General features: G+C 47.3%; 1 protein-coding gene across 4 annotated transcripts in view; it reads left to right on the top strand.

The window, feature by feature from the left end:
- The window catches only part of cacna1c (calcium channel, voltage-dependent, L type, alpha 1C subunit), a 1,225,933-nt gene that overhangs the window by 216,176 nt on the left and 994,666 nt on the right, over window positions 1-15,091 (top strand). For all 4 annotated transcript variants that reach the window (XM_038780480.1, XM_038780479.1, XM_038780478.1 and 1 more), the window contains exon 4: window positions 5,525-5,664. In XM_038780480.1, coding sequence (XP_038636408.1) covers window positions 5,525-5,664 — 140 coding nt within the window. The remainder of the gene's footprint in view (window positions 1-5,524; window positions 5,665-15,091) is intronic.

Below are 15,091 nucleotides of genomic sequence, written 5' to 3'. Positions count from 1 at the left end.
TGGTAAAAGGAGGAGGAGGGCCAATTAGGGACCTAAAAGGGGATTTACACATGTAGACAGGGGACATGGCTAAGGTATTAAATAAATACTTTGCATCTGTCTTGATAAGGAGGTAGATGCTGCTCAGGACATGATGGCAGTTGAGGAAACTCATTCCCTAGAAGGGTTCAAAATTGAAGGAAGTGTTGAATTGACTGACGATACTGAACGTTGACAAGGCACCAGGACAGGCTGAGATGGATCCAAGGACATTGAAGAAAGTGAGATTATAGCATTGGCCATAATCTTCCAGTCTTCTCTGGACTCAGAAGAGATGTCCAGAGAACTGGGGAACTGCGAATGTTACGCCCTTATTCAAAAAAGATTGTATGGGTATCTCCGGCAATTACAGTCAGTCAGTTTAACATCAATAGAGTCTTGGAATCCCTACAGTGCAGAAGGAGGCCATTCGGCAAATCGTACCTGCACCTCTCCACTCCTTCTTATACCTGTAACCCTGTAACCGAACCTGCACATCCCTGTACACTAAGGGGCATTTTATCATGACCAATCCACTTAACCTGCACATCTTTGGACTGCATCAACAATACAAAAAGATAGTTGGATACTTGGAGACAAGGGCTGTCCATTAAAAAGGTGGCTCAGATGGCAGTCAGGAATCTGCACTCTTAGGCTCTGGAAAGATACAAGGTGAGCTATGTTTCCACTCGTGCAACCATTGTATGGACCAATTTGGTAGCATCCTGCAGTATGTGCTGACCTGGGCCTCTCTGATAATTTGGCAATTTCTTCAGACTGCTAAATTAGCATTGCAGAGTGCTAAAGAACTGGCAGATGAAGGCATCATAAACTGGCAAGCCTCCTCAGATGAAGAATCCAGTGATGACTCAGAAGAGGATCATCAACATCTAGACCAACATGCCGACCACAAGAAGGGAAGCAGAGGATGGGCAGCAGGGAGACATGGGAGTCCCTGATAATGAGGTGGTCCACAGAACAATTTGACGGCCTATCTATGATCACCATTGATGGCAGTTAGTACATGCCATCTTATGTCTGTCAACCGCGATTAACAACAAACTACCGTCTCAAATGCTCACATTAACCTGTTTCTCTGCAAGGTCATCCAAGATCCATCGAATGCTACCAGAGGCTTGCTGCCTTTATCATTATCATGTAGCAGCAAGACCTCGCACAAAGATGACACCATCATAATAGGTGATGATCATTTAATGAAGCTTATCAGAACAACATAATACTCGGCTTAACACATTGAAAGAGTACCCATGAAGACCCATATTTGTTGATAGTGACTTCTTCATGCATGCTGTGCTTGGAGGCAGGTTGCTGATCTTAATACCCTTTGGTCTTGATGACCTTTATAGACATCCACTGGTCACCTAAGGCTATGAAGACATTGCGACCTGTCCTGCCCTTCTGGCAGGAGTCTCCTCTGTCGCCATGGCACCCTGAGGCGTGTTGTTACTAGCAGAAAGATGGAGGAGAGTCTGTCACCATCAGGAGCCACCATGGAGGTGCCCCGAAATGCACAGCTGTTACTCATCTGCCAACATGAGCTCAAATAGTACCTTCCTGTTCACCTGAGAGAGATGAGGACTTGGTGGAGATTCGACAGCCTGCTTCTGCCCAGTGACAATTCAATGGTTTGCACATATACCCAGCATTTCCTGTATGTGCTGCTGGTTCTGGCTTTTGAAGAGTGTCACTGATCACTCATGAAGCCACATGTGTGGATGAAAGGAAGATCACCGCACTCATCACTTCCTCCATTGCCCCTGTCAGGACTCAAATATCCTCTGGAAGTGCTGCCAGATCTTTATGCACATTCTGTTGAATCTCAAATGTCTGCCACCTCATGGACAACTCCAGAGGCTCTTCGTCGTCTTGGGCTTAACATTGAGTGGAACGCCCATACATCTCCCAGTGAGAGGCCTGGACTGTCACCAACTCTGACAGCTGTGTGTTGCTCAACTAGTTAGCAATTTTGGCCATCGCATGAATGCCCACCAAAGTGCAAGTATATGAACTGGTGTAAGGTGTGGCACAAGGATTGGACGGTATTCTCTCTGAGGTCCCATCCTCTTCCTCAGAGGTCAATGCCGGTTACTTGTAGATGGTGGCTGCTGGTGGCGAGGACTGACCTGTTGATAAAAGCACAAGGATAAGTACCACTCAACCCTGCAGGTAAAGACTGAGCCAAGATTATTGCATCGCGGACAGAGAACTTCCATAAATCATGCATGTCACAGAGGTGTGTGTATTTAACCATTGCTACAGACAATATGTTCCCTCATCCCAGTCGCACTCTTTCATCCCCCCAATGCAAAGAAAGGGTCTCTCAGATGCTCACCATTTCCTGCACAAACTCCAGCCTATCCATGTCCAACTGATCTGTCCCCCTGTTGACTGGCCTGGTCCATCTTTGTCAACTGAGAGAGGATCCCTTGGATCCTCACCAGTCCCAGCACTAACTCCTTTCCTCATCCAACTGACCTGTTCCCCTGTTGACTGGTCAGAACAAGTTGCAGTGTCAGGTTTGGCACTCACCCACCAGTTTGCTGCCCTGTTACAAGCATTGCGGGTACTCCTCCCATGAAGGCTGTGGGACAATGCTGAATTCAAAATCTGGAAGGATCAACCCCTCAAGGTTGTAACCACATGTTCTGATGCTTCACTCCTCCTGTGTATTTTTCCACCTTCATGTCCAGCCACTGAAAGTCTAGGCAGCTACCAATGCTCCTTGACTTGGCAATGTGGACATGCAGGGACCATTCATCCATTTCCCTGGCTAACATCTGCCATGCATAACATATGCATACTCTCCCATAAAGGCACCCATAATGAGAGTTAGGATCCTTCCGTACCTTTGCAGTAGGAAGAAGGCCATTCACCCTTTTGCAACACTGGAACCATATTCTATGAACCACCCCATGCCTGTTCACCACCGCCACCACTTATATTCAGGCTTGCTTGGTTAGGCAGGGACGCCTCCACTTCCTGACAGAGGAGCACCTCCTGCTGTGCAGTCATAGAATGTTGGAGGGCATGCAAAAAGTCATCATGTAACCATGAGGATTCCCATGATTGTGCCTCTGCCATTCCTCAAGCAGTCTTATTACCTTTTCACAATCAGTACCGGTGAGTGAATATCTAATACACAGTCAACAGTCATGGTGGATGCTTCAGGAAGTCTAGGATTTGCAAGGATAGTGGCAGGCCTTCTGACTGCTGAGGATTTTTAATGACTGCTTCTTCACTGAATGCTGATTCCCTGATGCAACCCCTCCGTTGCCCTAATGCACTCTGCCAGCAGCCTTTAACTGGGACTGGGCGGGAGCAGGCAAATTGCACACTTCTCCTTCTGCCTCTGACACCCCTCCACTAAGCGTTAAATCTCAGCATATATACGTTTCTCTGACATATCTAAATGGAGCTAGATTGCAAAGAGTTAATTATACTTTTCTTCAACTCATGAGTTGACCTACATAGCAGAAATATCAGGTCAGTGTCATTTGTGGAAGAATGAAAGGCTTTTCGTAATACAGTATTGTTGGTTCATTTATCATTCTATTATGAGAACTTGGTATTTAAAAACATTATGGGCGAGGTTCTCTGTTCCCCGATGCCGATTTCGTAATTGGCGATCGGGCGTAAAATGCCTTTTGACACCGAGGGCGAAATTCTCCCAAAACGGGAGAAATCGTCAAACCGATCGCGGGCCCATGGCACCCTTGGCACGGCCGTGGTACTGCCGTGCCAATCGGTGCCATGGTTATTTTTTTCCAGGTGGTCACGACGTTTTTACGAACGGCAGGACCAGGTGTGTTTGCCGTTCGTAAAAAGGTCGTAAAGGGCTGGGACTTCGGCCCTTCTAACAGCTGTGAATCGCTGCCGGCCGTAAAAAAACGGCGGCAGCGATTCGTGTCGGGATTTCGGTGGGGGGGGGGGGGGGGGGGGGGAGAATAGCGGGAGGGCGTCAAAAAAGTCGGGAAGGCCCTCCCGCTATTCTCCCACCCGTCGTGGGGGGGGGAGAATTTCGCCCCGAATTCGGGAGCGGCGTCTGTTTGAAGCAAGGTTCTCTGCTCCGCCCCTCCGAAACAGCTTCATCGTAGTGCGCACCGTATGCCGTTGGGACGGCCTCAGTGCATCAGTTGAAGGCATTCCTCTGATGCTCCCCCCCCAATGCGCCAAGTTCACAATGGCGCAGTTCACTTCTGGTCTCAGCCGTGCAGGAACCCGGTGTGGTGGCTGCGGACTGTGTCCAGCGCCGCCAGTCAGGCGGGAGCCATGCTGCTGGTTGGGGAGAGCTTCTGCGAGGGCTGGGGGGACTGGTGCAGGGTGGCCAGGGGGGCACTATCTGGTGTATCGGGTCCGCGCACGGCAGGTGTCATGGCCTAATTGCTAGACCCTCACTGGTCGCAGCATCGATGAGGGGGTGCCGCCGAGTTTTTCCATGGAAAACACCACAGATCCTCCGCAGTTAGCTTTAGAATTGGAGAATCTGGCCCCATAAGTTAACACTTAACCGCCAGAAATGTTCAAGATTTTGGTGAATTATTTATTTTAGATTAAACTAACTGGAGTGTATTGCATTAGGGGAGGTGAAGAAAATGTTAATTGTGCAATTAAGTAGCAGAACCACTAAATTCTCTGGATCGGGATGACACAGGGATATACATCTGGGGCTGAATTCTCTGCTATTGGGACTATGTCCCAACATCGGCGTCAAAACTGTGGAGTTTTACGCCAGAAAAACTGGCATGAAATGGCCACAAATTCCTAGCACTGCAGGGGGCTAGCAGGGACCCGGGGTAGATCCAGCAGCTTTTGCTGCAGATATGGGTCCCCACACTTCCGCGTCGGAGGCCTCAAGCGGCCGCGCTGTGCTCCATGGCGGACTTGGACGCGGAGCTGGACCCAAAAACATAAACCCCCAATTGGCCACGCGCCCGACCCCGTCCACCGGCACACACATTTCCCAGCCACCTATAGGGCCCCCACTGCCCTCCGATCGGCCCGCCCCCGACCAGGGCGGCCACGGACTGAGTCCGCGGCCGCCATGCAAGTATCCCGAACAGCTGGACCACATTAGATCGATGCCATCGGGACCTCGGTCGGTCGGGGGCGGAGAATGGCGGAGCGGGCCTCTGGCAATGGCCCCAGATAGGCCTTAGGCAGCGCGGTGTACTCCCTGGGTACGCCACTTTTCGGGGCCCACAGAATCGGGGAACTGGCACCGGTCCCGATTCCTTGCGGGAAAATGAATTCTCTGTCTCGGCGCCGACCACGATTGCGGCGTTGGGGTGCGGAGAATCCAGCCCCTTAACTTTCAGGTGCAGGTGCTGAGGCTCAGCAGTCAATGGAAAAATCCCATGGAATTCCTTTGTGCAGCGCTATAATATGAGTGTGTGATGACTGATCACATGTAATGACATATCTTTCATTTAAATTAAGTACACTCAGTGCAACCACAATAACATCATTCTCTCTTTTTTAATTACAGGAACGAGTGGAATATCTCTTTCTCATCATTTTTACAGTGGAAGCATTTTTGAAAGTAATAGCCTATGGACTTCTCTTTCACCCCAATGCGTATCTTAGGAATGGCTGGAATTTACTAGATTTCATTATAGTGGTTGTAGGGTGAGTACACATCTTAAATTATGTTACCAAGTTGATTTCTAACAATAGCAATAAAAATAATCTTTATTAGTGCCAGAAATAGCTTACATCAAAACTGCAATGAAGTTACTGTGAAAATTCCCTAGTTGCCACACTGTACGGTGCATTTTTGGATCTATATCAAATGTTTTAGATCTGAATTAAAGGACAGAATTTTGGAGCAGGAGTCTTGGGACCATATATGGGTCCTGACTTAGATGGTGTCCAAGCCTTGCTCACCTGCGCAATCTGCCTCCAATGGCAGCCAAGTTACATGCCACCACTGAGAACTGTGCCCAGTTAGGGGTGGCGGGTGAGTGCACAGCTGGGAGAAGCACCTGAGAATGGGGGTTGCCACGAGGAGAGAAGAATGCTGTCGTGCAGGTGGGAGTCCATGTGGGTGTCTCAAGGTGGAGGCATGCCTTGAAGACTTCTCAAATTGAAAAGAATAAATGAGGACACAGCTTCTTTCAAGGAATCCTTCTGCAGTATAGCCTCTGGCTGCAATTGTGGCCCGATACTCATTGTTCCTCCAGGTGAGAGCAGGGTTTGAAGGAGGCTTGTTTGGCCATTGGAGAGCCTTGAGGAGGGGGGGGGGGAGTGCCAATTTACCCTGAGGTAAGAATGTATTAGGGTACTAGCCCAATCAGTGCCCTCCTAATTTCCTGACCCGGACCCTCCCATCCTGTCTCCATGAGGCCTGGAATGTGCCGTCCAACGTTTCAGGAGCGGGATTCTCCGACACCCGCCGGGCCGGAGAATCGCCGGGGGGCGGCATGAATCCCGATCCGCTGGCTGCCGAATTCACCGGCGCCAGGGATTTGGCGGGGGTGGGAATTGCGCTGCGCTGGTCGGCGGCCGCTAACAGCAGCCCACCCCTGGCGATTCTCCGGCCCGTGATAGGATGAGTGGCCGCCCGTTTTCGGCTGGTCCTGCCGGCGTATGTTACGACAGATGCTTACCGGCGGGACCTGGCTCCACGGGCGGCCTCGGGGGTCCCCATGGTGGCCCGGCCCTTGATCGGAGCCCACCGATCCGCGGGCGGGCCTGTGCCGTGGGGGCACTCTATTCCTCCATGCCGGCCGGTGTAATGGTTCGCAATGGCCGGCGTGGCGATGAACCCCTCTGAGCATGCACTGGGATGACGCCAGCACACGCTGGCACTCCCACGCATGCGCCAACACGCGCCGGTCCTTCGGCGCCGGTTGCCGTGGCGCCAAGCCCCTTGCGCGCTGGCCAGCGTGGCGTAAACCACTCCGCGCCGGCCTAGCCCATGATGATGGTTTCACACACCTGAAACACAAATTCTGTTTAACTCTCCAAAGAAGTTGCCAGGCCTACTGCGTTTTTACTGCAGTTTCTGTTTTCCTATATTTCAGATTGCCAATATCTGCAGCATTTTGCTTTTGTTTTATATCCGATATTAATTGGAGTATATTGAAGGATGATGTTTTTGTTACTGTCTTTAATGATGTCAGTGTTAGCATTATACGGTTGGGATCTTTGATTTTAGGCCAAAACAAAAACAAAATATGCTAACACTTGTTTCCTCAAATTGGAAATTAACTCAATTGTTTCCATGCCATATTTGATGAATTGGTACAGGGCAAGTCTTAATGTAAAAATGAATTCATTTAAATTCATTTATGACCAAAAGCATTGATGTAAGGAATTTAAATGATATTACAAAAATCTTTCCAACAAATGTTTACAAAAACAGAAAATATGGCTAAATGGTCTCCTTCTGTGTTGCAATGATACCACACTCTATGGTTTTTGTAAACAATAAAGGACAATAAGTACTTGACACAAAAGTCATGGCTGAAATGGAACTTTGTTGTCAAATTAGGTTACCATTGTCTTACAGGTAATTTAAACTACATTAATTTATGATTTGTATTGTATCTTATATTTCACCTTTTTAACAAAGAGATATCTAAGTGAATGTATTTATAACCTTTAAATTGTCCCATAATTCTTTTATTCAAATTCACGGCTATGCTTGCACTTAGTTCCCTGACTTCCTGTCTCTTGGCAAATTCATAAAATGAAGTCCAATATGGGTTGGGGACCCAGATGAATAGATTATAGAAAGAAAGACGTTCTTTATATGTAGTGCTTTTCACAGGCAGATATCTCAAATTGTTTTTACAGCCAGTGCAGTACTTTCAAAGTGTAGTCACTGTTGTAATTCAGAAAGAGTGACAGCCAATTTATGTAAAGCAACCTCCCATAAATTGCATTGTGACAATGACCAGGGCCGGGATTCTCCCCTACCCAGCGGGAAGTCTCCGCACCTTTAGGGGCCAATCCCTCACATTGAGGGGCTAGGCCCACGCCGGAGTGGTTCCCGCTCTGCCGGCTGGTGTGAACGGCCTGTGGCGCCACGACAGCCGGGACGGAAAGGACTTTGCCGGCCAGCGTAAGTCCGCGCATGCGCTGAGCGTCAGCGGCTGCTGATGTCATACCGGCGCATGCGCAGGGGAGGGGGTCTCTTCCGCCTCCGCCATTGTGAAGACCATGGCGAAGGCGGAAGAAAAAGAGTGCCCCCACGGCACAGGCCCGCCCGGCGATTGGTGGGCCCCGATCACGGGCCATGCCACCGTGGGGGCACCCCCCGGGGTCAGATCGCCCCGTGCCCCCCCAGGACCCCGGCACCCGCCCACACCGCCAATCCTGCCGGTAAGGTAGGTGGTTTAATCCATGCCGGCGGGAGAGGATTGTCAGCGGTGGGACTTCGGCCCATCACAGGCCGGAGAATCGCCGCGGGTGGCCCGCCGACCGGCGCGGCACAATTCCCGCCCCAGCCGAATCCCAGGTGGCGGAGAAATCGGGACATGGCGGGGGCAGGATTGACGCCGGCCCCGTGCGATTCTCCGACTGGGCGGAATTTTTTGCAATATTGATTGAGGGCTAAATATTGAGGACACCATGGATAGCTCCCCGTTCTTCTTTGAAGTAGTGCCATGGGATCTTTTGTGTCCATCTGAGATGGCAAATTAACATCTCATTCAAACGACAGCACAGTGCAGCACTCCCTCAGTACTCAGACTGTTAGCCTTGATTTTCGTGTTCCAAGTCCTGAAGTCGGACTTGAGCCCAGAATTATGACTCAAAGGCAAGATTACTAACAGCTGAACTGATACTTATTGAAGATGATTCTAGAAAATTTTGAACGCTCCGTGCTCTGCAAAGGTACAACAAGTGACCAAATGTGAAGAAATGGGCCGAGCATCAATCAAGGTGGGAATTGCCACTTAAAGTAAATTGTGCTGCTAACATTTGGCCATACCTACAGTGCAACAACTGTTAGATTATTTGAGTACTTTCAAAACAGTACTACAGGTGTACTATCACAGGCTAGATTGCCCATCCAAATTGGGACAGAAGGAGGCAGAAGAGCAAATGAAAAATTGTGCCACTGGCCGGTGTGCCAGTCTGCTGTCTCCGTTCCAACTCACGAGGACAACGTGGGAGTGGAGCTTGGGAGGAAAAGTGAAGTCACCCACCTTATTAATTAGTTGCGCTGAGTTCTTTAGGGAGTTCTGTAACAGCTTGCCTCTGACCTCCCGAGATTTTCATGGATAACAGGTGGCCAGTTGGAGCTCTTGCAAGTTGACCAGCTGCAACCTGACAGGAACAGGGGTGACACATGGACACAATTTCAGTTAATGTAAAAAAGTAAAAGTTTGAATAATAATAATCTTTATTAATATCACAAGTAGGCTTACATTAACACTGTAAGGAAGTTACTGTGAAAATCCCCTAGTCGCCACATTCTGGCACCTCTCCGAGGGAGAATAAACTGAGCAGTAATAACATTTTACTAATGAACCTTTCCCTGCCCAATCCTGGGTCCCAACTTGCCATTTGCCCTGGCCACTTTGAAGATAAAGATCTTCTAATTTCTTTAACACCATGCACAAATAGCAGCTACAGCATTGGCTGCGATTTAGGCCAGAAAGTGGCCCATTTCCCTGTGTCCCACCTCCATTTCCACTACTCCCCTGATGACTAACTGAATGGCAACCCATCTCCAGGGTCATTAAGACCCATGTGAAAATTAAGCTTCACGGCACAGTGGAGACAAAGGCAGATATATGACCCAGAATCGAACCCACCTTCTGTTGCCCACTTCCATTGGAAAATTTCAGCCCCGGTGTCAGCTGTGACTCAATTGGTAGACCTCTCCCTTCTGTATAAGGTTATGGGTACCACTCTTGAGCACAAAAATGTATGCTTCCCAGTCCATCACTGAGAAAATGCTGCACTGTTGGAGATGTCTTCTTTGAGTGAGCAGGAGGGTCATCCCGAAGTCCTGGATAATATTTATCCTTCAATCAACATCACTAAAGCTATCACATTGTTTGTGGGAGCTTGCTGTGCGAACATTGGCTACCAGGTTTCTATGTTACAACAGTAATTGAATGTCAAAAGTACTTCATTGGCAGTATCGCTCTTTGGGACATCCTGTCGTCATGCAAGGCACTGTATGAATATCAGCCTTTCTTCTTTCTTTCTTCATTTGGATCCATGTACTTCAAATAAAACAGACTACATTTAGCATGGTATGGACATCCTCAGAAAGCAGTCTTCTGTACTTACACTTGTGTTGACAAGCCACGACTGCTGTGTCACAGAATTTGGTAGTTCTTTGCCTCAAAGGTTGCATTGGGTTGATTTTCTTACAGTGTTCAATCACTTCAGCAAGGTAATTGTGTTTAATTTCTGCCTCTGCTCTGTTTGAAGGAGTTACTTCAGGGGTGGCACGGTGGCAAAGTGCTTAGCACTGCTGTCTCACAGCTCCAGGGACCTGGGTTCAATTCTGACCTTCGGTGACTATCTGTGTGGAGTTTATAACTTTTCCTCGTGTCTGTGTGGGTTTCCTCCGGGTGCTCCGGGTTTCCTCTCAAAGTCCAAAGTGTGTAGGTTTGGTGGATTGGCCACGATAAATTGCCCTTTAGTGTCCAAAGGTTAGGTGGGGTTACAGGGATAGGAAGGGGGGGGGGGGGGGGCGGGGGGGGGGGGGGGGGGGGGGGGGGCGGGGTAGGTAGGGTGCTCTATCAGATGGTCGTGCAGACTCGATAGGCTGAATGGCTTCTTTCTGTAAGTATTCTATGACTCAGCTTCAGAACTTTATACATCTACTGCAGTCCTCTAAATTTTTGGTCATGCATACTTGAGTGCACAGGCCCTGTCCATGTTGTAGGCAGTTTACCATGATAACATAAGTCAGGGCCAAATTGGAAGTTTGTTTATAAATGGTCTAATATGAGCAGTTAAGCAGATGTTGTTCACAACCTACTAGCAGCATCAATGGAAATTTTACCCTTACATCTTTTGTTAATGAGAACATGGATATTGCCACTAAACTGCAACGATTGAATGAAACCTGGAGTTTGGTGTAATGGGAAACAGCTCTTTCTGCAGACAAGCACACATGCGCTGCATAAGTGAGGCCCCTATTTAATCATGATGGAACATCTGTTTTCCGTCGTGTTTCACAGACAGCATCACATTAAACTAATCAAATGGAACAAGCTATTAATTGAGAAAAGGAATCCTCCTGCTACTGGTAAAAAGGAACTGAAATAACACACTCCTGTTGTTGGAATATCCCAAGAAATCTTTCACCAATTATTGGTTTATCCTTTATTCCTCAAGTTAATATTTCATTAACTCATCATCGGAAAAAGTAGGCCATTTGGCCCATTATCTATGCTAGCTCTCAAGAGCAATCCAATCAGATCCATTCCCCCTATCTACCTTGTAGCCTCATGAGGTTATTTTCTTCAAGTGCCCAACCAATTTCCTTTTGAAAATCTGGTAATTGCTTGGCTACTGTTTCTTATATTAGCTTTACACTTGGATTTATTGAATTAACTGAATTTAAATTCCCACATTGCCATAATGGGATTTGATATCATAATTCCAGTTCATCTGTCTGGCATCTGGATTACTAGTCATGTAACATTACTACTGTGGTAGAATTCCCATAAAACTCCAAATTGCTATTTAATTAACTGAATTTAAGTTTCCCAACTTCTGTGGTGGGATTTGAACTTATGTCTCCAGATCATTATTCCAAGCCTCAGAGTTATTGTTCCAGTAGCATAACTACAGTACTATGCCACTGTACCCCAATAGGAGTCTGCCAGAAATATTCAGTAAACCACAAATTTCCTTCCCATTTTAATGGCATAGATCCAAGGTAGGCTCCAATTCAACCCATTTTTGCCCAGTATGTTTAACAATGTATATATCTGTGCTGATAGTGTGTTGGACCCTGGCTTAGGGAATCTCTAAGCCTGGAACTTTTCCTGCTTACATCAATGGATTTATAAGGGTGAACTTTACCTCCTCAAAACTGTTTCAGCTAGTGATACTTTAAAGGGTCTGGATAATTAACACTTTTATTGGGCTGCAGTACAAAGTAATTTGTTTTTAAGAGAATGGAAAGTTTTCTACAAATTAGTATTTTAAAGTTTTTTCCTACCGCATTCTACTGTAATTATAGGTTTCTGTGCTTCTATACTGTATGCAGTGGGTGAATGGGCATGGAAGTATGGGAGAAGGAGGAGCCATTGGGGTTGTTTGCTGGGCATACCTTGGCATTGGGATATGAGAGGGCCAAAGTGCTGTTTGGGGGAATACCTCGCATTGGGGCATGAGGGGTCTTTGGGGTTGTTGGGAAGCATATCTTGGTATGGGGGCATCACGGGTCTTAGAGGTTGTTTTGGGCACATACCTTGACATGGGTGGTCTTCGGGATTATTTGGGGGACATTAGGGGTGATAGGGGTTGTTTGGGGCATAGCTTGGCATAGGGGACAAGGATGTTGTAGTGAGTGGGAGGAGGCATGATGTGGAATGGATGGGGCATGAGGAGTGTGTGGGGTATGACGGGGTGTAATGGGTGAGAGCTGGGGAGCCATTCTGTTATTATTATAACTGAGATGAAGTTCCACAGCACTAAGGTGGGCCTTTTAAACAAGTCTACCTCCAAAATAGCAGTCCCTGTAGCTGCCTCCAAACATTTTCTCAGCTAAGCTGACCTGATTGCAACACGACACCCCATAATGAAAATCCTTTCCTTCCAGACGCTTTCTCCCAAGGCAGGAAGGCCAATCTGGGTATTATTCCGACTCCAGCTGCCCACTGCAAAGATGAAATCCAGCTCATAATTTTGACTGCAATTATGAGGCACGAACATTTGGTCATATGGTTAGTGGTTCTTACAGCATTCATACTGACCTTCAGTATTTAGGCCATTTACCTTAGCTAGTAGCATTCCTGCCTGTCTGACTCCAGCAGACTGGGCCTTGCCAGGGTATACCCATCCGTGTTATAGCAACAGGCCAGGAATCACTGGATTCATTGAGATATACCAGTCAATCCACATACAGGATGCTGTGTGGGCCCAAATCAAGTACTGGTGTCAACTCCTTCAAAATATTTTATTCATGTAAAAGTTTCCTTTTAATTTTTTGCTTGAAAGTTTGGTCTCAAAAATTTGACTTTTACATGGGTATGGTACTGAAAACCTAGCTGTAGTAATCCACGGGAGGCAGGAGTTCCGTCACCACACCAATATTTATTTACAATAATGATATTACAGGAGCAGCTACAAACAGTGCTGCTAGCAGTCCAGTCAACTTAAGACTGGCTCACAAAGCCTACACAGGTGATTATATGGGCCCCCTCAATGAGCTACCATTGAAGGAGCTCATACTCCAATTGGCCAACCAATAAAGCCAATTGGAGTTTATTACACTAGCTGTTTGACCAAGCTCTTAGTCATCTGACCTATTATATCCTGATGTGACTCTGTGTGAAAGTCTGCTTCATAGCATTTCTGTGAACCACCTTGTGACATTTTATTACATTAAAGGCACAATATGAATACAACTTGTGGCATTGCTACCTCACTGACTGCAGCATAGCTGGTTTAAGGCTGCTGACTTTCCATGGGGCAAAATGCAGATGATGCTTCAGGACTTTCTCAATCAGCTCGGGGCCTTGAGAGCCCAGCTTTGGACTGCATAGCCTAGCATGACTGGTCGCAGTCTGGGCTGGCTTGCTGACCAGCAACACCAACCACGTTAGCAGAGTGACAGTGGTGGGGCACAGGTGCTATCGTCCTGAGAGAGGGAAGCAGTTTCTTGTACCATAGAACCACTGCCAATTCCCCAAGTCAGTGTTTCAGCTATTTTAGTAATCTGCTCGAGCATAGGTTGCTGAACAGCAGTGAGACACTGAAAGCACTGGTATCTGCAGACATAATGGCAGCAGTCTGAGCCTGCATGGCACCAAACCCAGATTGTATAGCAACAAGTAAAGATCTCATGACCTCAGTCTAAGCTTCCATTGCAGCACTCAGATCTTGGGTAACTTCTGCATGTTCTGTAATGGAAGCGGTGACATTAATGGGCATCGGATGTGCATCAAAGCTGGATCTGCAGATATTGAGCCAACAGTGTCACGTTGAAAAGCATGGGCTTCAAGCTGTCCATGAAGTCCAGTGTCGAGTTGCATCCCTCCATGCTGCTTAATTGTGGCAGCAGATTCTTTGGGAGAGTCATTGAGGCTTACAGCATTAAAGCAGGCCCTTTGGCCCAACTTGTCCATGCCGCCCATTTTTTACCACTAAGCTAGTCCCAATTGCCCGTATTAGGCCCATATCCCTCTATATCCATCTTTCCTATATAACTCCTATAATACACTCCTTAAGACATCACTATTTATTTCCTTAAGTTCCTGAACACCCATGCCTTTCTCAACAGTAAATACTGATCAGAAATATTCATTTAGGATCTCACCCATCTCTTTTGGATCCGCACATAGACAAACTTGTAGATCCTTAAGAGGGATCTCCCTCGTTATTCTTTTTCCATTTATGTATTGTAGAAGCATTTTTTATTCTCCTTTGCCTTATCTGCCAAAGCTTGTGTCCCGTTTTGCCCTCCTGATTTCTCTCTTAACTCTACTCCGACAATCTCTGTATTCTTCAAGGGATCCACATCCACTTGATTTCAGCTGCCTACGCATGTCATATGCCTCCTTCTTCTTTTTGACCATGGCCTCAATATCCAGAGTCATCCAAGGTTCCCTACTTCCCTTCACTCTAAAAGGAATGTGCTTACACCGAATAAAAGCAAATTACTGCGAATGCTGGAATCTGAAACCAAAAGAGAACATGCTGGAAAATCTCAGCAGGTCTGGCAACATCTGTAGGGATAGAAAAGAACTAATGGTTTGAGTCCAGATGACCCTTTGACAAATCTTTTAACACACTTTTGAAAGCCTCCTACTTACCCGCCATCCCTTTGCCTGCCAATGGCTTCACAGCTCCAGGGTCCCAGGTTCCATTCCGGCCTGGGTCACTGTCTGTGCGGAGTCTGCACATCCTC

This window comes from Scyliorhinus canicula, chromosome 20 (genome assembly GCF_902713615.1).
Source record: "Scyliorhinus canicula chromosome 20, sScyCan1.1, whole genome shotgun sequence".
In the NCBI taxonomy this organism is placed as follows: Eukaryota; Metazoa; Chordata; class Chondrichthyes; order Carcharhiniformes; family Scyliorhinidae; genus Scyliorhinus; species Scyliorhinus canicula.
Note: the sequence above shows the minus strand (reverse complement) of the source record. Positions and strands in the feature narration are given on the sequence as shown.